A 23,683-nucleotide genomic window follows, 5' to 3' on the forward strand; every position below is an offset into this window, starting at 1 on the left:
ACGAATTTTGCCCTTTCGAAGCGTTTTCAATTGTCAAGAGCAGAAACGGCAGCTACCAAGCCTGGAAGATTCATGTAACCTCGTCGCCTAATTTCGCTGTTATCCGATTTTCGGAAATATGGAAAACTCTTCTTGGTTTGCGCACCGCTTAAGGTCCAAGGTTCGGATTTGCACTGACCTTTCTCCCGTCTTCAAGACCTTTTCGGTTCCACGCTCGGCTGAACCCGCTTAATTTCGGACAATTCAGGAAGATTTAAACCAACCTGTCTGGCATTAGTTGCGAGGCCCAAGTTTGCTCTCACACATTTCAGCTTTCCCCACACCAAAATCGCGATGGAAACCGAGCTTCGATGAATTTCCCCGCCTCCGCGGAAGTCGTGCGCTTATTCTTGGTATATTCGTCAGTGAACCTTTATCTGGAAAGGAGCTTCCTACAAAGTCATCGAGATCAATGCTCTCGATGGCAACACGACTTGGTGCTGGGTATGGTCGGAAACGTTCCACGATCGGCGACTTTCGCCCGGAACTTCCTACCAAACCATCAATTGAGATCGTATTTTTAAGGTCAATAGCACGGTCACGTGGGGTCGTATAGTGTGAGCGAAAGTGTTCTCTCCAGGTTGCTCTACGTGGGAATTACGAAATTTTAGATTCCGCGAGCTCTATCAGAATTTCCCCAACAAACTCGCAGACTCAACGATCCGCGTGACCGCTTTAGCCGAAAAAATTCCTCGTTTAAGAAAATTTGCAATGACTCACGTGAGTTGTTGATCACAGTCCGGGTATAACGGGAGAAATTGGCTAATGTTTTGACTTAATTTAATCGTTTCAATGTAAATTATTTTGTTGGCAGAGCTGCCAGGGCTTTGATACATTGTACACATAAACCTCAGCCTGCGCGCATTACGTCCGAAATAGTTCGGCGTATGTGTCCAATATTTTCTGGAACCTTCCGGATGGTTCTTCTCTCTCCTCTCTCTCTCCCTCTTTTGGACTGAAACGGCCGCGATCTCGCTCACGCCCGTTCAGTATTCGCCGAATGCGCCCGTGAAATTTCTCTCGGTTCCTCATCGGGTTTTTCGGACGATTTATTTCGCGCCAGCTCGCTTCTCCTCCATCATTTATGGCGAGGAAACGCGTCGTATTATTTACACCGACTTTTTCGGTCAGTTTCCCCACATTCCACCGAAACTACGACCGGCAAAAAGCACCCACTCTTCGCTTCGTCATGAATAATAGTGCAAAATGTGCAAAATTCTCAGAAGCTCGGTATCAGATTTCAAATTAACAACAACAAATCATCAAAAAAAAAAAAAGTTAACGTCTAAAATATGCGCGTTTTCTTGCTGGCATGCAGTCGACAGCTCGTCTAGATATGAATAAAGATTTATGTAAAACGGCGTTTGATTTAAAACCTCGGTGTACAGCACATCAGCTGCTCGGGACCAACGTCAATCGTCCTGCAAGTCCGCCGCGATCGGGACTGGACTATGAAATGTATCAGCGGCACAAGAAGCTGTCCTTGTGCCACTGATACAAATTGCGTATGGCGACCACTAATGAGTAAACCCAACTAAGGCCGATTCCACCTTTAACGAGTCCTAATGGATTGTCCAAAGCGCCCCCTTTGTCCGTCACAGATTTAACACCAGTTTGTGTACTCCCAAATAAATAAATAAATAAATAAAAGGAAATTTGCATCTCGTCCCGTAATAACCATGTTAATCGGTGAAATAATAATGATCTTACAATAACATGTTAATTTCGTGATCGTTCTAAAACAATCGACCGTCATTACCGTTTGTGTATTAAACCGATTAACGTCCATCAATCAAACGTGAGTAGTGGATTTTGAATGCTATTTTGATTAGCGAACATGTTTTCAAAACATGCGGAGTAGCTGAGCCCTCGAAATGTGTTCCAGGAGGGGTCCAATCGCACGCGATGACCGAGGGTTGAGCCGCTCTGCCGCCCCCGAGAGCGATGCTGTCGGCCGGCATGGGATACGGTGCCGCCCCCGGCACAGTGATGGGGTCCACGCCCTCTTACTCCTCGCCGCCAGCCAGACACAGCCCCCTACCCAGCTTCGGATTCACGCAGGAGCAGGTCGCTTGCGTGTGCGAGGTTAGTAATTTGGGGATGATTGGGGTATGTGCGGGGTAGATTTGCATGCGAAATAAGGTCATTTTTGATGGTTCATGTCGGAAAATCTGGATCCACGATGGCGACCGGCGATCAGGCGCCTTCGACGTGCGATCGTTGCAGGTAACTTTCGGCACACGGGGGTCCTTTTGTGATATGGGAATTATCCCTGAAAAATGCCTGATAAGCCGCATAATGGTCCGTCGTCGTTCCACGCACACCGACGAAGCTTCGGCCTCGCCGTACTTTATCGCATGCTGCGGACATTTTAGTTCGGTAGAATTTTTTTTTTCTACCGGAAACAGCTCAACTTTGGAGTCTTTGGCGTTTAGCTGGGGGGAGGGGATAATGACTGTGAGGCAAGAAATAAAATTACAACGTAGAACTTTCCGTTTCGTTGTAAGTTTTCTTCTGCATTCGTGTCTGCCCCACCTCGTCCAACGTTACTTCCCCAACAGCTTTGGCACTCCTCGAGGCAAAATCAAACACAATCAAAATTTCTATAATTCGAATTTAATCGGAGGAGGGGCCCTAATGGAACCGGCGCAATTACATACCTGCAGAAAGTCCATGCCGGTAAGACCGACTAGCGTCTCAAAATTAAATTCATTTCTTACTGAAGTTCGTCAATTGTCTGGTTTGTTTTGTGCTCCCCCCTCCCCCTCGCTCTTTCTCTCTCACGTATTTTCTATCTTAAAAACGCGAAAAAGATTTATACAGGGTGATTCTTTGTAGACTCCATCGGTCAGTTTTGGAAAAAGAAAGGTTGGCAACATTGTAATGTCTACGGACGCAACCCGCGTAAGATACTGTCAAGATGGCGGAACTTCCGGTCTCGCCGGAAACGGACGTTAACTTAGTCATTTCGAGCGATACTCCATTTTTATTATTTACTGCGTTTTTGGATTCTGCGTGTTTCGTTTTGCACGGTTTCTCCAATTAACAACTATTTGAGACATAGACATTTGAAATATGACAGTTAAAACCGCAAGTGGGAACGGTTTAAGTTGGACCTGAAGGCTTTTTTCACGTTCCTTCCCATCGCTCCATGGTCCACCTGACGGCAGGCCGGAAATGCCGCCACTTTAGAAATATTTTAAGTGGACACGTACTATATATACAGGGCGAATTTTCTCGACGATTAGTGAAAAGATCTCGGGAGCTGGCAGAGCCACGAAGTAGGTTAAATTGTTGGGTGGTTAAGTTGAAGACCCACTTTTGATTTGTTGAAAAAATAACTTACTAGACATATGTAGTGTGCAAAGCGTAAACTTATGTCCGACTTAAGCACTGCGAGTCGTCAGCGTCGAACCGATAGTAAATCAATATGAGCGATTTCATGTCTCAACTTCTGTCTTAAACTGCAAATCAGATTTGAAGACTGCAAGTCCGCCATTTCGAGAAATACCTCTCGACCCATTGGTATCATTTTAAAGCTTGAAAAAATACCTTTTCCCCTAAAATCCTTGAATTGTTACTCACTCCGGGACTGGCCACAAAGGTGTTCGAAATTGTCGCCGTCGGTTTCATTATTACAAATTGTTGCTACATGCTGTTAGGAGAGCTCTTCTTCCTCAAATCATTTCTACCGCGTTCTCCTCTATCCGTTCCACCAGACTTTTCATAAAAACCCACAGATAAAAAATCACACGGATTTAGGTCTGGCGATCTCACGGGCCGTCTTTTCGGCCTATCGCGACCTACCTATCTGACAGATAATTGGTTGTTTAAACAGTTCTGTGCTTTTTTTACTTTGTTTTCGTGCGCGCACATTTCGGTTGTTTTCGAGATTTCGAAAAAATGCGACATAGAGTTTGCGCTTTGCCTTTTGTGGTCCACGTTGTGTTGAAAGGAAAACTCCTACTTAAGATTCAGCTTGTGTATTTTACGATTTTCTGTGAGTTTGTGTAAGTTAGTGATTTGAGAGTCAATTTTCGATCTGTAGTGCAAATTTCCACGTAAAATCGATTTATTCGAAACGCCAGACACTGCACAACTTTAATAAGTCGGAACAGCATATACAGGATGTCTCGGTGACTCTGCTGCAAGGTGATGTCTTTATTATGGTTAGAAATACTTGAACATGTTTTGGGGAGTAATTTTTTGGTGTCATGAAACTCATTATGCGCTGGTTTTACCATTTCCGGTCGTACCGGAAGTCGTTGCCAACTTCCACGTTTCAAGTGGAATGCCCTGGGTATTTTTGAATTTTTAGATTCAACACATCAAAGTGGTTAGGTAATTATTGGGTGTCCCTATTCTTAGACCATGCATTCAAATACTATACGCGATTTTACCTGCGTAGACCTCGGAGACACGCCCGTGATTTCATTTGCGGTTTCCTAATACCAGCAACACGTCTACGGTATGATTAACTATTCCTAGTGAAATTTGCAACTTTTAATGTTGAGTAATAACAATTCGAAATATCCTTGTCGGTTTTGCAGCCAGTATGACTACTTTTCGGCGAAGTGGCGTAACGAGTGGCAGTAGAAATCGCTAGTTTAGTCATTACCATGGAAATCGACGATGTTTTCAATAATAAACCAAACAGTTCTGGAATGTTGAAGTGGAAGTTCCTCTGAAAATTAGCGTTTATTTACGAAAACGAAATTGCAGGCGCGCGTGCTTCTGAGCTCTGCGCAACCAAAAACCGGTCGCAGCATTTCGGCGTAACGTCAGGAACAGGGGGCCCCAGTGGTTGTTCAATCACCTCAATGTATGGAATTTAAAAAGTGCAAAAATATACAGGGTATTTCATTTGAAGTGAGCGAGTCGACGTCGACTTCCGGTGTAACCGGAAGTGGCAAAAGCAATGAAGTTCCGCCGCACGATGCGCGTCGTCAAACCAAACAATTCGTCCCCGAAACATTTTCGAACGTCTCCAACCGCGATCGTCTTCTGGCAGAGTTGCTTGGACATCCTGTACATACGTTACAAACGAATACGAAAGGCTCTCAGTTTGCTAGTGCCCCAGACTTTGTTGGAACGTTACGAATGAGTGCCAAAACTCCCTCAAATATCGCAATAAAACAGTTAGGAAAACTTACATAACAAATATTAACTTATATCACTGATATTCTAATTTAATGGCTGCAACCCGCGATCTAACGACTAAATATCTATTACTGAAAACGAAAAAACACACATTACGATCACTGAATTTTTATATTTATCGCAGTAATCCGCCAAAGGCCGTCTAGCAAATTCAACATTTCCTCTCACTGTGTGACATTAGCTCCTTATTGACGTCACCGCATGACCTTACGAGGACTGATAGAAAAATATCCATAACAATTTCCCTCGAGACGTTTTAAGAGGGCGTTTGGGCCGAGACGCTTTTTCGAAAATTCGCGTGAGCCCGCCACAAGAAGTACCACGAGAAATCGCCTCGAAGTGAATTAATTTGGTGGAATAACGTCTGGTCATTATACGGGGTGTTCCGACGCCGGGGCGACCGCAGGAAGACCCGTGTAAATTTGAATACCGCTTAACGTTATCCATCCTGTTCGTTTACGGGCAAAATTGTATTTGGGTTTTTGTTAAGGCCCTTTTAGGGGGGCCTGGCGCGTAAAATATGAAAAACGTTCTTCGCGTCATTTGCGAGACATTTTGAAAATGGCTTTCCTAGAATGTTCGAGCTTGCGGTGCTCCCCCGATATCCTCCTTACTGTACCACCGGCAAACCTTACTACGTGCTATGGCATTGTGCAAGTGAGTTTTGCCAAAACGACTTTATCCTCATTAAATTTTCTTAAAAAATACCCTACACGGTAGTAGAGAAAGTAAACATTATGTATTGTTTACTAATACTATTATGTTAAATAGTGCATTATCATCTTGCTGCTGGAGGTTTAATTGAGAAAAGTGTCAGGGTAGCATCACAAGTTTGTCCAGTCTAGAGAAGTTGTTCTCAAAATATCTCGCAAATGGTACGAGGAAGATTTTGCACGTTTTACGTGCGAGTCCCTCATAAAAACAACTTCGAGAAAATCTAATGCGGTCTTGCTCTTAGACGGTCAAGGAAAATACCATTGAAATTAACATGGGTTCTTCTATGGTCGGTCTGGCGATGCAACAACCTGTACGTCGTTGTACGGGCTCGCGAGTCGGGTTTCGAATGGACGACCACGGAAAGTCGGTACCAAAAATATACGGGGGACAAACATTTACAAAATTAGACGTTTCCCCGTTAAAAAGTGATAAATAAACGCATATTTCTTTAAAATTATACCGAATCAAATCACCAATAATGAAGACATACAGTATGAGCTTCGAAATACATAAAAACAAAAATATACAACGAACAAACATTCAAAACATTTCAATGATCCAAAAATATTGGGACGACTCAGCTCTTAGACTGTTACGAGAAACGCAGATACTTTTAATATGTAGTACGACCCCCTTTCTGCTCAATAACATTTAATTATGTACGGGGTGATCCTCCGGGGAGTTCCCCGATTGATTGCGGAAAAACCGTAATTTGGAAAGATCTGAAAATGGGGGGATACACTTAAGTTGTTGGGGGACACGCGTGAAAAATACTTTTTAGATGGCGGCACTCCCCGTTATGTCGGAAGTAGATGGCAGCACTTGCGGTTATACCGGTAGTAGATGGCAGCACTTCCGGTTACACCGGAAGTAGATGGCGACTCGCTTGTTTTAAACGGAACGCCCTATATTTTGTTGCATTTTCGGACTCTACGATGAATCCTGAACACCTTTTACACGAAACGTTTTACGCTCATCCTTTACCGTTCTGGAGATATTTACACTTAAAGGCGAAATTTGACAGTTGCAGCCGTTGATTCATTTGGTGGTATTACGAAAAGGGAAAGTGATGATGTCGCTGCAACTTTTTGAAGAATTGCTAGTAAATCTGAACTTCACTCGCGTACGCAGTAAAACTCGCGAAACGACATACAGGGCGGTCGTAAGTGATTCTTAAAGTTGACAATCACGAATCATTAAAAACTTGTGTTCTTTAAGTGGGGATCCCCAGTTTTCTTAACGCCAAACGTTTCGTGTAAAAGGTGTTCAGGATTCATCGTAAAGTCCGAAAATGCAATAAAATATAGGGCGTTCCGTTTAAAATAAGCGAGTCGCCATCTACTTCCGGTATAACCAGAAGTGCTGCCATCTACTTCCGACATAACGGGGAGTGCCGCCATCTAAAAAGTATTTTTCACGCGTGTCCCCCAACAACTTAAGTATATCCCCCCCCCCCCCTCCATATTCAGATTTTTCCCAACGGTGGTTTTCCCGCAATCGACCGAGGGACTTCCCGGAGGACCACCCTGTATATATTCATATATAAACTTATTGTAAAATATCTCTGTTCAAATTATTCCGTTCTCTTAGCAATACTCGCTTTAAAGTCTCCTTATTAGTAGATTGATGACTTTTCATTTGCGTCTCAAGAAAATGCCGTATATTCCGAATGGGGTCAAGGTCTGAGGACTGGACAGGAGTTTTGATGACTTTAGAACAATTATAAAAGTAGCCATTCTGGTACTATTCGAGCGCTATATTTGGGGTCGTTATCTTGATTTGAGTTTGAACGTGTTTGAAATGTTCATATTTTCGGCGCTAAATCTGAGATTTTGTTTTAAAAGATCGAGATGGTACATTTTCTCCGTCGTTTCTTCCATGAATACCAATTATCCAACTCCCGCACTCGACGTGCATCCCCAAACCACGACTGGACCCTCCACCGTGCTTGTAGAGCTGGACGTGGATTCACCGTTTTCGACGCTCCATTTGCCTTTCTCCACACTCTCGGACGCCCGTCAGAGCCAAAAATGTCACATTGGACTCGTCGCAGAAAATTGCATCTGACCAGTGGTCGTTTTCTTTTAAGATGGAAGTGGACGCAGTTTCCAGCCGTATTTGCTTGTTTTTCTTTTTCATTCAGCCATGGTTTCTTTTTCGTGCTATTTCACCATGACAACCATGAGAATGGGTGCATCGGCGTATTGTTTGGAGAAATGCCTTTTTCCTGTGTCAGTTGGTGTATTCAAATTTGGAGCTTTGGAGCACCAATTTTTGGAGCTTTTTTAGCTTTTCGCGGAACAAGGCGTTGGTGCCTTTGACTCAAAAATTTGGGCGGACAGTTTGTGGAATAAAGTCCACTCTGTCTTCACTGTTATACCGTGAAATAGTATTTCCCACTGTGCTTTTACTAACTTTTAATATGGAAGTAATTTTACTGCAAGAATGGCCTGTTTCATAACGACACTCCACTAATTGTATTAAATCGAGACTTGTGTTTCTGCCGCGCCCTATATTGTAATTAATCTGAAAATTAATTAGCGCCACTCGGCATAGCACGAACAAAATGAAACAATTTTTTATTTATCAAAATCACATTGTTGATATCGAGAACGTTGCGAGTCACGCTGAGGGCATGTACAGAATCGTCCCAGCGTTTTTGGACCATCGGAAAGTCACCATTTTGACCATTTGTTGATTTCAAAATGTTCTTGCTAAATATCTGAAAGCTTTAACTGTAGGGCTCAATCGCTGCCGATTCGAGGCATTATTATAACAAAATCAGCGTTTGTTCAACAACTTTTAATCGAAAAATACCTCATTTTGTAAGTGTTGTGTGTCCGTCCCGATATTTTCGGTACTGCCTGCACGCGTGCAGGGTCATTCCCCACATTTTCCCCGACCCTAAAACCGTTATTTTTGGAAACAGGACGAATAGTTAAGACGAATGTTTTGGTTCTTATTGTGAATTACCAGAATCCGCCATCGGACGAAACGAACGAGCATCGTGAAGCTGTCGAAAAATGCAAGCTATGTTTTTTTTTTTTTTTTTTTAATAGAGCACCCTGTATATTTATATCTTTTCGGAATCTGCTCGCCTCCCCGATTTCAAATATATATATATGTCATGCATTTGTTCTCGTCGTGTGCCCTATGGACACGTTTAAAGCTTTCATTCCCAAATCGAAGTTGTCATGGAAACAACATGGCTGCAGCTAGCTGTCACTGGTCAAAGTTGTCATGGAAACAACATGGCAGGTGATAGCTGTCATTGGTCAAAGTTGTCATGGAAACAACATGGCTGCCGCTAGCTGTCATTGCTTTGTAAACATTGTTAGTAGCAATATTGCAAACAGACCGCAACGAAATGTTTTCCCATGAGACATTCTGTTGAAGAAAAATTAAATACAGTGCGACTCTATTGCGGAAATGGAGGAAATTCCGAAAGAACGCACCAAAATATTCGATGCCGTTTTTCAAATATGCAAACTCAATGCGGCAGAACTGTAAGGAATATAATGAGAGAATTTGAAGGGGGGAAGGCTTTGGAAAGGAGGAAGAGAGTTGTCCAAGAGAAAGAAATTGATTAAATATATTGTTGTACGTTGAAGGTAGTGATTTTGATTGTTGAAAGTATTTTCCAGTGGCTCATCATTTCAATACTTCAGAAAGTCCTTACAGTGCAGTACCACCTGCAGTGGCTCGAATTTTTCATAAAACTTAGAAAAAAGTTTATAATGTTTCGGAGAAACGTACAAAATAAAACCAGTTCAGGGATTGACCGAAAATAACATTGTTCAGGGACAACATTTTTGTGCTGAAATATTAAGAATGTTGGCAGAAGACCCAAATTTGCCCGGAAAAATTGTATTCACAGATAAAGCTCCTTTGCGCCATCTGGCATGTTCAATCGGCAACATAAACGTTGTTGGAGTACGAACAATCTTCGTGAGCATCAAGCAGTCACAATTCAGGGCCGTAACTCGATGAACGTGTGGTGTGGAATTCTGGACAATAGAGTCCTGGCACCAGTCATTTTTGAAGATTCCTCAACCGGTCACAAATATAAAAAATATTAAGAAAATGAAATTGAAAACCTTTTGGAAAACGCTCCAAATCGATCCAAAAGGGCTTGTTTGGTTACAGGATGAAGCACCTCCACGTAGTGCCCGAAGTGTCACTAATTTCCTAAATATTAAGTACCACATGTGGATAGACGGACGTGGACCGATTAGGCGGCCAGCAAACAGTCCCGATTTGGATGTAATGGATGTTTTTTTTATGGGGTTTTCTGAACAACAAAATTTGTTACGACAGGCCTGAAAATCTCGAAATGCTTCGAAATAAATTAAACGAAGAAATTTTGTTGCTTAGCACCGAAAATGACCGTTTTATCAGTAATGCGCTGTTAAAATGGAAAAATAACATGGCCAAATGTGTAGAAGGGCAAGGAGGGTATACAGAAATATTGGAAAATATGTTAAGAACTGTTAAAATAGAAGACGTTTGTTTATTTTTCATTTAAATAATGTTTTTCCATGACAACTTTGCTCTGAGGATGAAAATTTTATACGTGTCCATGGCGCACATGGCCAGAACGGATGTATGTACAGGGTGTTAATCAGGTACGTGCAGATATTTCAAGGAATGAATCTCTGACCGACTCCAATACGAAAAGTTCCTATTAACACGCGGTCGCAACGGCTCCGTTTAAGAAATACAGAGTGTGTAAATTCAAATTTGATTTTCTGTGAATATTTTTGGACACAGATGAGCCAATCGGACGAAATTTAATATTCGCAGTTTTTTTTACGACGCAAAACCCAAACGTTATCTTAGTTTTTCGATCATCGACAGAGGGCGCCCCGTGGGGGGTTCCATCATCACGTTTAAAAATTGACCCCGCCCTTTTTGGTCGCTTTTGCGCTAAGGGCATTATCGTACATTTAGTTTGATTGAAAAAAGCACTCTCGGAGAATGTCCATTGAGTTTCATCCGGTCGACGCGTGTGCGCCCAAAAACATGCGCAGAGAGTCAAATTTAAATTTAAACACTCCGCATCTCTTGAGCGGGGCCGTTGCGACCGCACATTAATGGGAACCTTTTGTATTGGAATCGGGCAGAGGTTCACCCCTTGAAACATCTGCACGTACTTAATTAACGCCCTGTATATATATATACACAGTCGCTCAAAAAAGTATTCGTACAGCGGGAAAAAAATTCTGTGACCCATAATTTTCGACTGATTTTGTTCAAAATTTGTATAATGAAAAATCAATCCTGAACTCAGTTCAGGTGTTCGAGCAAGTTTTGAAAATTAAATTTTTAGAGTGCTTTTCATGGTCTTAAAAAAAACTCCATTTCGAAAACTTCTTGTGCGGTGGAAATTTTCCAGTAGGATTTTAATGATCCTGTAGAGGGGATTTTTCTACGTATATCCTGAAAATTTGATCAAAGTCAGAGCACAAATGAGGGAGTTGCAGCTTTTTAAATTCGCCAAAAAGTGACGATTCTCACGCAAAATAATAAAATTTAAACATTTTTGGCGAATTTAAAAAGCTGCAACTCCCTCATTTGTGCTCTGACTTTGATCAAATTTTCAGGATATACGTAGAAAAATCCCCTCTACAGGATCATTAAAATCCTACTGGAAAATTTCCACCGCACAAGAAGTTTTCGAAATGGAGTTTTTTTTAAGACCATGAAAAGCACTCTAAAAATTCAATTTTCAAAACTTGCTCGAACACCTGAACCGAGTTCAGGATTGATTTTTCATTATACAAATTTTGAACAAAATCAGTCGAAAATTATGAGTCACAGAATTTTTTCCCGCTGTACGAATACTTTTTTGAGCGACTGTGTATTTGAAATCAGGGAGGCGAGCAGGTTCCAAAAAGGCATCAACACACGAGGTGTCCTACTTAAAAAACAAAAAAAAAACGCAACCTGTCACTTTTTGACAGCTCCGCGACGCTCGTTCGTTTCATCCGATGGCGGATTCCGATGATTCGCGATGAAAACCGAAACCTGCCCGTCTCGACTGTCCTTTCCCGTTTGTGAAAATAAAGATTTTAGGGCCGAGGGAGAACGCGGGGAACAACCCTGTGCACGGGAACGACGGCTGGTCTCGGAACCGAGGGATGTTCGCATTGAGTTATCGAGGATTCGGTTCTTGCCAGACGCGTGAATTATGATTAAAACCCATAAAAGCGATAAATAAAAAGAAAATAAACGGGCATATCTTTTATGCGGACCATTCGTGTTTAACTCGCTGTCTATGCGGTCGTTACGAGTTCTCGTAAAGTACCGAGTGCACAGAGGGATCAAGTTACTCCGAAAGCATTACACAGGAAACGTTACCCATGTAAACAAAAATAAAATACTGTTAAGAGCCAAATTTACGTCCCTATTTATTTAACATTCGTGTCGAGAAGTGCACATAATTAGGTTCAATCGACGTTTCAGTTTTTTTCCATAATACTGACGAATAAGCGAAACTACATTTACCAGGAATGCTTGATGGTCGAATATGAAACACCCACGTAGAACGGCGATATACCTCAACATCCAGGGTCGGTGGTAATACGAGATTAATTCCCGCCAAAGCGGTACCCGGGAATGATAAATAGGACCCGTGGTTCTTGGGCTTGAACTTGCACCCAACGTGGGAGACACGACTTGCTGAGTTCGCAATCGCAATTCCTCTTATGGCACCTTATCAGGGGAGTTACGTCATGTTTCCTCAGCAATAATAAAATGTCATTTGCTTGCTGAAAATTAATTCGAAATTTCGTTCGTAAGATATCGATGACACGATGCAAATTCCACTGCTAAATCGAAGTCTGGTCGTTATTGCCAGTGAGGAAGGCGATATCGCCGTCGCAGGGATAAAATGTATTATTATTTATTATTAGCTAAATTATTGTCGGGTTTACGAGTGAGGCTCCCAACGACTCACCGCAGACGTGAGGATCATTTGTCTCAATTTTCGATAATTAGTTTGTTGATTTCGCAAAATCCAGTCGTTGTTTAAAACAATAATTCGCATTTTATTTGCCTCTGCGACATTCATCGTTCGATACCGTAATTAAATCACCCATATGGGCGCCTTTTTCCTCCTCCTCCTCCTCCTCCTCCTTATCGTAATCAATAAAACCATAATACGTCTCGATGATAATTAATATCCTGTGGCAGAGGTATTAACACTTTAAATTAATGGTTGGTGATAAGAGTCCAATTCGACCACTCTGTCATTACTTCAGGAGACCGGATATATGAGCAATCAGGTAAGGCAATCTTGCTTTTATTATCAACTTTGCGAAGGAAATTTATCTGTGTTGGTATGTTCGTTATGTCGTTTAAGGTTATTTGCGTTGAGCGAGACTACTTCCTGATTGCCATTTGAAAAGTGTTACACAATAAAAACTGCTACCAGTGTATAAAAAAAGCGATTGAAACTTCCTCGGTTGGAGTTCGTTTTTGACGGAAGTTACCTGAATAATTAGCGGCGATTGTTTATGCCGTGAATGTAATTATTTTTGTAATCGGAAATTTTGAATTCCTAATTCGAAAAATTTTGAATTTCTCCTTCCAAAAATTTAGAATTTCTAATTCGAAAAATTTTGAATTTTTCCTTTCAAAAACTTTGAATTTCTATTTCGAAAAATTTTGAATTTCTCCTTCCAAAAACTTTGAATTTCTATTTCGAAGAATTTTGAATTTCTCCTTCCAAAAACTGTGAATTTCTATTTCGAAAAATTTTGAATTTCTCCTTCCAAAACCTTTGAATTTCTATTTCGAAGAATTTTTAATTTCTCCTTCCAAAAACTTTGAATTTCTGTTTCGAAAAATTTTGAATTTCTACTTGCCTTTTACCCATATGATCGATATTTTTGGAAGTTCCAAATTCTAATTTTCGGCAAAAGTTAAGCTTTTTTCCGTAGTAACGTACGTAGTATTTCCAAATAGAAGATGAACTTGTCAAAACCGTCCACCAAAATAAACTGGGAAACTTTTACAGTATAAAAAAAATTAAAAAAAAAACATAATCCTTATTTTTTAGAGTCCGCCTTTTGACCCCTAAATGGGTGGATCGCTACTCATCCCCTCAGACCCACCTCACGACTTCAAAAAAATTTGATGGGAACGCCCCTCTCGTGACATATCAGTGAATCGATCAAATCTTCTTGAAAGCATTTCTATATGTATTTCTGCTTTTTGAATTCGTTTCCTTTTTTAAATCACCTTACCGAGCTAGCGTGTCTTATCAAATTATTCGATTTGATTTGATTAAATGTAATGTTCAAGTAGTGGAATTTCAATAAATGTTCAAATTGAGCACTGTGCTGCTTCGCTTCTTAAATTACGCAAAAAAAAAAAAACAAAAAAAACAAGAGAATGTCCTGTGGTCATTGCAACCCTGCGCGAGGCTCGAAAATGGTCGGTTCCACCGATCTTTTGAAAAAGCAAGGAATACTTGAAACTGGTCATTTCAGGTGTATTGCTAAAAAATGGCAAATTGACCAAAATATTTGGAAGTTTTTCAAAGTTTGCAAAAATTGAAAATTTGGCGAATATCAACAAATTTTTTTATTTTGATTTTACTTTTAATAAAGATAGACTTTAGCTATAACAAAAATAGAAAAGTGCTTCTTACAAAACTTCGTTTATGACGGAAAATTCAATAATAAAAAACGGTCCGGTACTCGGTGACATATCACTTTGCCTTGATCACTTCTGCCATCCTCCTACGCACCGATTCTGTTAATTCTTCAATTAATGGCCGATCAACTTGGTGTTAAGCTCGTGTGAACTTTTCAAATGGGTCATTTCAATTTCTAATGGACTTATCTCTTCGGATTATACACGATCTGCAAGGTCCCATAAATTCTCGATCGGATTTAAATCCGGACTTCGGACAGGCCACTTCGCGGCACACACTTGTTCGCGTTCTAACCGCTCTTCCACTAGTTTGGCAGAATGCTTGGGATCATTATCGCTTTGGAGAATTGCGTCGACGGGCAATGATTCAAGTGATTGACGGGGTTCCATCATAATGTTCCTCGGTACATCCCGAGACACGAATCTATCCATTTGTCCAACGGCACAATGAGTAGGGCCCGCACCGCACGAAGAAAATCATCCCCATACCGACACACTACCTCCATCATGCTTAGCGGTAGTTTTAATACATTTTTTATTTGGTCTTCGGCCCTTCGGACACCTCACGTGGACTACACAGTCACTGGAAATGCGGCTGTATTTGGATTTATGCCTAAAAAGGACTTTTTTCCAATGGTGCACTGTCCGGTGACCATGATCGAGTGCGAATTGCAACCGTTCTCCTTCGGTAACAGCGGTTTCTTTGCTTGATGGTAGAACCTTAGACCACCTTCTAACGGCCTTCTTCTGATGACTCTCCATGATACTTCTGAAAGTCCATCTGTCTGCATTGCAAGGGCTTCAACGATGACAGAAACGAATCGCTATTGACATAGCTGATAGTTTTTTTTTTATCCATTCGTCTGGTGGTCCATTTAGGTCTGCCCGTGCCTTTTCCCGGGATGACGAGTCCGTACGCTCTAAACCGTTTAGTAATGCTGCATTTTTTGGAATATTCCGTCTGATGGAAATATCCATTTGCGACATAGGAATATTATATTTATATAAATTTTTAATATATAATGTGAATTATATATTATATTAAATTGAATAATTGTGCTTCCCAAAGCGAGCGAATATGATGTGCCTTTTGCCACTGTTGAATAATGGACAATAGGGTATGCATGGCGACGTTAAAACGAAACGAACAAAGAAATTATAAATTAACGTAAAAAACTGATTTTAAAATACAAAAAAGAAGCTCCAAGCACTTTGTCCACAATGGAAAGAATTTTTTTTCCAAGAAATTAAAGCAGACAACAAAACGTTAATGTTATATATTTGTTTATATTGGGACAGGGGCATCTACATAAACGCGAAATATTCAAATTTCCAGGCATTTCCAGGTATATTTTCGCCAACACCGTACATGGGCGTGGCATAAGAGCGCATTACAGGACAACAACCATTAAACGAAGCAGCACAAAAAGAAGAGCTTACGTCAGTATTTTGTTTATTCTACCTCAGGATAGCTAAATTGGATAAAATCAGGCTCTTGCACGTGACTCCATTAAAAACCAGAGGCGTAAAGGTACATTGGCCGCTCGCAATCGGATCGGAAATCTGTCTCTAAACTTAGATTTTCTAATAGGCCAATTTTTCAATCGTTCATGCGCGCGGTTACATACGCATGCATTGGCGTCGGCGACCGACTCTTAAATCGGCCGAGCGAAAAGTCGTTCATGCGCGCACAGCCTTAAAGAGTGATCGAAAAAAAAAACATACTCAAAACGCAGAAATACACACAGAATCCTTTTCAGGAGGGCTTCAGTGATCCATTGATGTGCCACAGGAGGGTTGTTCTCATTTTTTTTTCTTCAAGTTGTGATGCGTGGGTGGTGGGAGGGTGAACTCATTAATTAATGACGAACACCGAAAAAAACAACATTTTTGCATCCTCGATAGTGTTCGGGATCTTTTGGGTGGGCCGTTTTTGAAAAGTCGCCCTGTGGACGTCCCGCCGTTTGTGCACGTCGCAGGGTGTGTAGTTGTCAAATTCTGAACTCCTTTCTCCTCGTTTCAGGTTCTGCAGCAAGCAGGTAACGTGGAGCGTTTAGGTCGATTCCTGTGGTCGTTGCCCGAATGTGACAAACTTCACAACAACGAGTCCGTACTCAAAGCGAAAGCCATCGTGGCCTTCCACAAGGGCAACTTCAAGGAACTGTACAAGATCCTGGAAGGGCACCAGTTCAGCCCGCACAATCACGCCAAGCTGCAAGCTTTGTGGCTCAAAGCTCACTATATCGAAGCTGAGAGGCTTCGGGGTAAGTCGAAATTGTGGTGGACTTGCTGGATAATCAGTAATGTCGATGAGCGTTTGTTTCTTCGTGAATGCTGAAGTCGGGGAGGTGTGATTTGTAGAACCGGAATGAAGGCAGCACCATTTGTTAATGAATAAGTTCGTTTTCTTCTAGCGTTCACGGTGCATTAAAAAGACTCGTTAACGTTTTCAAAAAGGTAAAATATTCATTCAGCGTCATCAACTGTCCAATAATTATTGTTAATTTTGTATGGCATTAATGCGATAATTTAGGATATTATTTAAGTAAATTGTTTTATTCATTCCCTGCGTTTAAATTTTGAAAACTTGCCAAAGATAGGTATTTTCCTCCCTTGCAAATTTTTGGGGAAATTTCGAAATTATTGACGCGTACGCAGTTTTTAGTGTTTAGTGGTGTGAAGTGGACCCCGTGGTGGTCTTGAGGACCTCAATGGAAGTACTCGAGCCTTAAAAAGCACTTTTGAAGACTCTCGGTTCACAGCCCTTTTAAAATCGCCAACATGACCTCACATCTCAGTACCCAAAAAAGTTGTTGCAACTCCACTTACGTATGTTCATAAAGTGCATCGAGGCAACTGGTTTGAGCTGCATTTCGAGGAGATTATTGCTCAACGGATTCCCAAGATATAGGAACGAAAAATTTTAAAATTGACAAAAATCAGATAGCTCCTTCCCTTGGAAAATCCTTAAGATTTCCAAATTTTCGAGGCGCCTTTTTCTCGTTTGAGTAACGTGGACTCCGCATTGATTCTGTTTATCACACGTGAAAATCTGTGATTTGGGGAAAATATCTTTGGAAAGCGCCTTCAAAACCGCAAAAAAACGAGCACCAACTTGAGCCCGTATCTCGGAAGCCAGGAGATAAGTTACAACTCTATTTATGCGGGATTAGAGCGCAGCAACGGCGAATCTAAACAATCGCCCTGTATTTAACAAACCGAAATGGCTATCACTTTTCTCGCTGAGCATTGCGAAATTCACGATCATCAATCATGACTGAAAGACCTAATGGACTCCCTGTACAGGCCCATATCAGTTAAATCCGCGAGACACAACACATATACATACATGGCTCATCGCCATGTGAGATGTGAGGAAATCAAATAGTAAGGAGAATGTTTTTTTTTTTTGTATTGATTTTTTTCCGATTATCCCTTTTTCGGCATCTCTCTTTTACACGTGCTGACGTCTAGTAGGTCTGTCTCTCTCGCTCGTTCCACCTTTTTGACAAAATGGCGAGCTGACGTTTTGGCTAAGTTTGTCTGGTGATACCGCGGAATGTGACTACCACTTTTCTGTACGACTTCAGATTAATAAAACTGACTTGATATTTCGCAAAGATGCAAACGTTTCGTGCGTGTGTGTTTAAATAGGTACCTAGTACCTACACGCACACATATAGACAAGCATACACACACACGCATACACAACAACAAACTAAACCACTTTCCAAGCAAACCGGTGTAAACTAAACCACTTTCCAGGCAGGCCTCTGGGAGCTGTAGGTAAATACAGAGTGCGCCGGAAATTCCCCCTGCCCCGCACCATTTGGGATGGGGAGGAGACTAGTTACTGCTTCAAAGAGAAATCCAGGACCGTGCTGCGCGACTGGTACTCCCACAATCCCTATCCGAGCCCCCGGGAAAAACGGGAACTGGCCGAAGCCACCGGACTGACAACCACCCAAGTGTCCAATTGGTTCAAGAACCGTAGACAGCGGGATCGGGCCGCCGAACACAAAGACAGGTAAGAATGTGATTAATGGTGGAAATGTTAACTTGACCGGCGATATTATCTATAATAAATAATACTCAAGTATTTTAATGAAAACTAGAGACCACCGTCAACGGAGGAGATGGGTCTGACCTCTCAATTTCATTGAGGGCTCGAACGGGCCCGTTTCAGCAGGAATCGGGTTTCACCTGCGGGTCGACAAGAAACTTGATATGCGGAAAGCGGCCCCGTCGACTGATACGGTGCTGGCAAACGTAGTGTTGTAGGATGTTTTTCGTGTCCGTCTTAGCGCTAAACCGCGACGTCGGACCTAACGGAAAGCTGAAGGCGGGTCGCGGCTTTTCCGAGCTTTTCGTTAAAAAAATTTTTCGCCGCAGATAGTGGATGGGTGTCGGAACGGGGGGGGAGGGAGTCGCCCTGTATAAAGCCGCAGACGAAGAACGTTTTGAAACCCTATATATTGTTTGCAGCAAACGGGGGAGTTGCCGCTCGGTGCGGTGTCGGGTTTCGCCAAAACAACGAAGCCTGTTCAAACATCCTCTCTCCGCGGCCACCGCACTTCTGCCGCCCTCCACCGCCATTGCCGTTTGTGCAAACAAAGACCTCTATTTTGTCTCTCGACCAAATTTCTTTCCCCCTCCCGGGGGTTTCGGCTTAGATGGGCCTTTTAGCGATTTTGGGCTGCAACGAAAATGAAATATTTTACGTTATTGGAAAATGATAAAACTGCGAAAAGTTTCCTTCGCAAACGAACCGAAACCGGTTACCCCAAACCGGATCGGATTACTCCGCCATCCAATGCCACTTCTTATAAATGAAACTGACACCGGGCTGACAGTGTCGATTTCTTCGCGACTTATTGTGGTCGATACAAGCACTGGGGCATGTACTTACTACATTCTAATGCTGTAAACAACAAATTTATTTTTCGATTGAGTAACGAAGTTTGCGCCCGACGAGACTGGACACTGGATATTCCCCTAGCGCAACGAAATACGTTGGTGAACCCGGTTTCCAGTCGAGTTTTATTCCCGGTATCGAATGTCCCGGACCGTCGAGTCACAATCTAAATTTAACCGCAAGATCCATATTTTGAAACTGTATCGCCTCAGTCGAAAGAATTTACTTACACCTTCGCTTTGTTTTCGTCTAGCAGGCACACAGTCATTAACCTACTTTCCGTCATTTCTTTAGAATGTCCAGTTTTATTGCGAAAAACTTTAGATGCGATTAGGCCCCAACGAACCGAAGTCCCGACAACTTTAACCGGCGGATAGCTGCCGTCGAGACTAAGAGATGAGCGAATTCTATCCCATTGTTTCCTGCGGAAATCGGCACATGACCACACTTGGCCGCGTAACCTTTGCACGCCGCTGTCCTTAGGGTGGGCCCACAAAAACTCAAATACATTTAAGCAAATCGTCGCTTAAACAAACACTTATCCGGGCCTTTTCTTCGCTTCGGCAAGAGGCATTCCGACACCCTGGGGAGCCCGATGTGACAAGTGGTGCACATGTGTTTACCAAATTCCGCTAAAGCATTCTTCAAACGACCTCTCACTTTTCGGTACGACACGCCAAGACTTGGTACCCAAGTTCCCTGAACCGGCACTGGTTTTCAGCACACATGGCATTATATATTAATGAGAATTGGCAGTGGGTTTTAGGTTGAGTTTGTTTACGAGAGACGGAATATTAATTTAAAATTAATTCAAATTAAATTCGAATCTATAACGACCGACGTAAACGACAGAAATCTAGTCAATATTGCGACGAACTGCTCGTTATTGTATAGGCAACTTACCGTGCACGTCCACGTACTTACAATAATGCGGTTCTGCGTCATATTAGCAAAGTTTATCTCGAATTACGGACATCTGTTACGTAAATTGCTTGAATTAAAAACGCTGGGTTTAGCGATCTCCCCTTTTCCGCAGGATTTTGGCGAAACTCCTCGGTCCGTCACTGTTTTTTCCCACCTACAACAATATGGATTAATGCGAATTAGTAGCGGGCTTTGGGAAGGTTCAGTAGTTCGTTCAAGATTTGGAAATGACGATGATAATGATTTAAAATGAATTTATGTTACGCTCGAATTTACGAAAACCTCCGTAAGACAGTGCCGCCAGTCGGTACTGCACCGGAAAAACTCGTGATTGTAGACAAGTCGTCACGCACATTCATGCTAAAAGCAATGTAGCCGTGCGTCGGCCCTCAATGTAGTCGGCTACGTTTATCTCGAAGTAAATGTCGCCAAACGGACCGTTCGGCTAACGCCTTTTTTAAGGTTCAGTTGATCGATCGACGCTGTTTTTTCCACGTCGAATGGAATGCCCGTTGATGAAACGCAGGCAGGTTAGTTCAGGTTAGTTTTTGTCGGTTAACTCTGTTCAAGGAAATTCCGGCATCAATTGAAAAAAACAAAAAAAATCGCTTTTCCATTTTCGAATTGATTCGAATCAGACTTGTCACCTAAAAGATCAACCATGAGCCCCTTAGTTATAAACGACCTAGCGTGGAGACCCGCCTAAAACGACGCGGTTGTACTGGACACTGGCTAGGTTCATCTCGCGTTGCGACCATCCGTTACGCAACCCCAACGCCCAAACCAATGACGCTGCGTTCCACGATTTTTTATTTTTTCGAAGATCAAATTGTTTTGGACCGACACCGTTTTTCACAATATCGGAAGCGTTCAGAGGACGGAAAACTGGTTTAAAGTAAGGACCTGTAAGGTCATGGGAGAGGTCAAAGGTAACATAAAAATAACAAATAAGGTAAACGCAGCTTAAGCATAGGGGGGCCGAAAGAATTGCAGCAGGAGCTCGATTGGAGGAAACCCTCCGTGCGTTGCTGCATTCTTGGAAAGGGAAGAAAATGGGAGGAAGTGATTTTCAATTTTAGTGCAGTTTTTTGAGCCACGCCCCTTTTCTGACCGGTTCCGAACTAGCCGTCCTTTTTTTTTTAGTCTGGGACAACCCGTACAGCGACCGATTGTGAATTTTTCGAGTGTTGAATTCGTTCAATGCGAATGCGGCGTTGACGCAAAAACACCCGCTAGAAAATAAATTCAATTTAAAGGCGTAACCTTAACCCAATAACGGTTCAAGCTTAAGCTAGTTAATGCTGCCGCGAACAGTTCCCGGTCGCATAGGCAGCCCGCCACGCGTGCACTCTCCTAACGCAATGCCGCCATATTGAACATTGATAACGTTTATCTCGGGTGCCTTACATCTGTTACATAAAACGTTTAAGCTAAAAACGTTGTTTGTGAAACCGTATCGAACGAAATTTCCTTGAAAATAGATTTCCAGACTAGATTTCCCGTAATGGACGTAAACCCGTAATTGAAAGTTTACATTCAAAACAAATCCGAACTGTTTGTTTTAAATGAAACAGATTTGATGTGTATTTTTTTAGGTATAGCGGTCGAATTTCTATTTCTAGTTAAGAGGTATCGAATGACGCGATATTCGCTGGACCTGGAATCTGAGAATAGATCGCCAGCTCTCTATTTTAAACGAGACACACAATACAATAACAACGATGCCAAAGGAAAGACACTAGTTTTGCGCAGTTGCGAATTTCCTCAAATTATTTAATGAAATATTGAGAGCGGCTTTCCCATGAAGTTATCGACCCTAATTGTGCTAATCAGCAGTGAAAAGTAAACAGGCACATCCACGGATCGAATTACCTGGTGGAAACCCCACAAGTTTTATTAGACGCCCCGGGGAGTATCAAAAAGGGGATGACATGTACTGCATTGTTTCCTTCTATTCATTGTAATTTGAGCGTCTGCTCAGAATTACCCGCATTTCACCATTGTCGCAATCCAATTATTGTTGTTTCTTTTTTTTGCAGCAACCAGTCCATGTCGGACAAACCTCACATGGACACCAGCGGTTCCGAAAGCGAGTCGGATAGCCACCCCAACAAAATGGCGGCCTACAGCAGCCCGGTGATGGTCCCTCCGCAGCTGAACTCGTACCCGGCCCTCGCCGCCACTGGCATGGGACAGCCCCTCTACCAAACCCCCGGGGGAATCCTGCACGACTATCAGACCTTGTGACAGTGGCTTACAGTTCCTACTGACATTCACAATAACGATAATAGTTCTAGTTGTAACTTGTAGGTAATAATGACTGTACGCCTAAGAAGTGAGTTGCTTTACAATGTTGATGGTTAAGTTTCGAAGTAATAGAGCAATTATTATTGTAAAGATACCTAGTGATTTGACGTGTAACGTCGTATTCGTAAGATTCTTTCGGTAGATTAAAACTCCTGACATAATGGCGATGGACGAGGAGGTGAAATTTTCATTCTAAAGATATTTTCTCGTTTCGCGTTCCTCCCTTAGGTGCATATGGAAATTTGTATAGTTCACACTCTGTATATTTAAACGCCACTATGTACTTATTGTTATATAAGCACATTTAGGTAGTTTTGCATCTCAATCGTACTTCAACGCCAATATGATTGGTGAGGACTGTGGAAGCACTGTTTTCAACATTAACTGTTTTTGATTATTTTGTTATGAAATAAAATTGTTTTAAAAATTTATTATTATATAAAATATGATGTAAATAAAAATGATTTTTAAGCAGATATTTTCACAGTAGAGGTTTGTTGTGCCCCTTTGGCGGCCGAACGTTACAAGCTTCACCCTGAGCGCTCCGGGGAGATTTCCATATAAACGGGGAGGTCCGAGGAGAAAAACGTGTCGATTTACATGAAATTACCACGCTGGCAAAGTTAACACCAGTTTGAAAAACCGGGCCTACTTTTCGCGCACCTCTGCGGACAGCAGCTATACTTAATAAACCGACACTCGCCATGGGCATTACAGCGAAGCTTTGGCTAAACCGGTCTGATATACAGGGTAGGGATTTCGAAAGTATAAATGCCAGTATCTCGAAAATTATGCCTGCAATGGCGAAATACGAAGACACGTGATAAGATAGGGAAAGACGATTGAGACTCTAGGCAACTCACTACCCGCTACCAAACGAACCCCGACCACTCCAAGTCTACAAACGCGACTTTCGTTTCCATTTTGAAATGGATAAATGAACAAACGTAGATTCGTCAA

At 42.1% G+C, this 23,683-nt stretch overlaps 1 protein-coding gene across 4 annotated transcripts in view; it reads left to right on the forward strand.

Moving 5' to 3' along the window:
* The window catches only part of LOC136348773 (homeobox protein six1-like), a 114,379-nt gene extending 91,180 nt beyond the window's left edge, over positions 1–23,199 (forward strand). For 3 of the 4 annotated variants that reach the window (XM_066299912.1, XM_066299910.1, XM_066299911.1), the window contains exons 2-5: positions 1,925–2,124; positions 16,601–16,841; positions 18,343–18,604; positions 22,456–23,199. In XM_066299912.1, the coding sequence (XP_066156009.1) occupies positions 1,984–2,124; positions 16,601–16,841; positions 18,343–18,604; positions 22,456–22,663 (852 nt within the window). In that variant the 5' untranslated portion in view covers positions 1,925–1,983 and the 3' untranslated portion in view covers positions 22,664–23,199. Of the gene's footprint in view, positions 1–1,712; positions 1,838–1,924; positions 2,125–16,600; positions 16,842–18,342; positions 18,605–22,455 lie in introns of those variants that run through there. The other variant, XM_066299913.1, reaches the window with a different exon arrangement.
* The last annotated feature ends 484 nt before the right edge of the window (positions 23,200–23,683 follow it).

The sequence above is a fragment of the Euwallacea fornicatus genome, chromosome 35 (assembly GCF_040115645.1).
Source record: "Euwallacea fornicatus isolate EFF26 chromosome 35, ASM4011564v1, whole genome shotgun sequence".
NCBI classification, from domain to species: domain Eukaryota; kingdom Metazoa; phylum Arthropoda; class Insecta; order Coleoptera; family Curculionidae; genus Euwallacea; species Euwallacea fornicatus.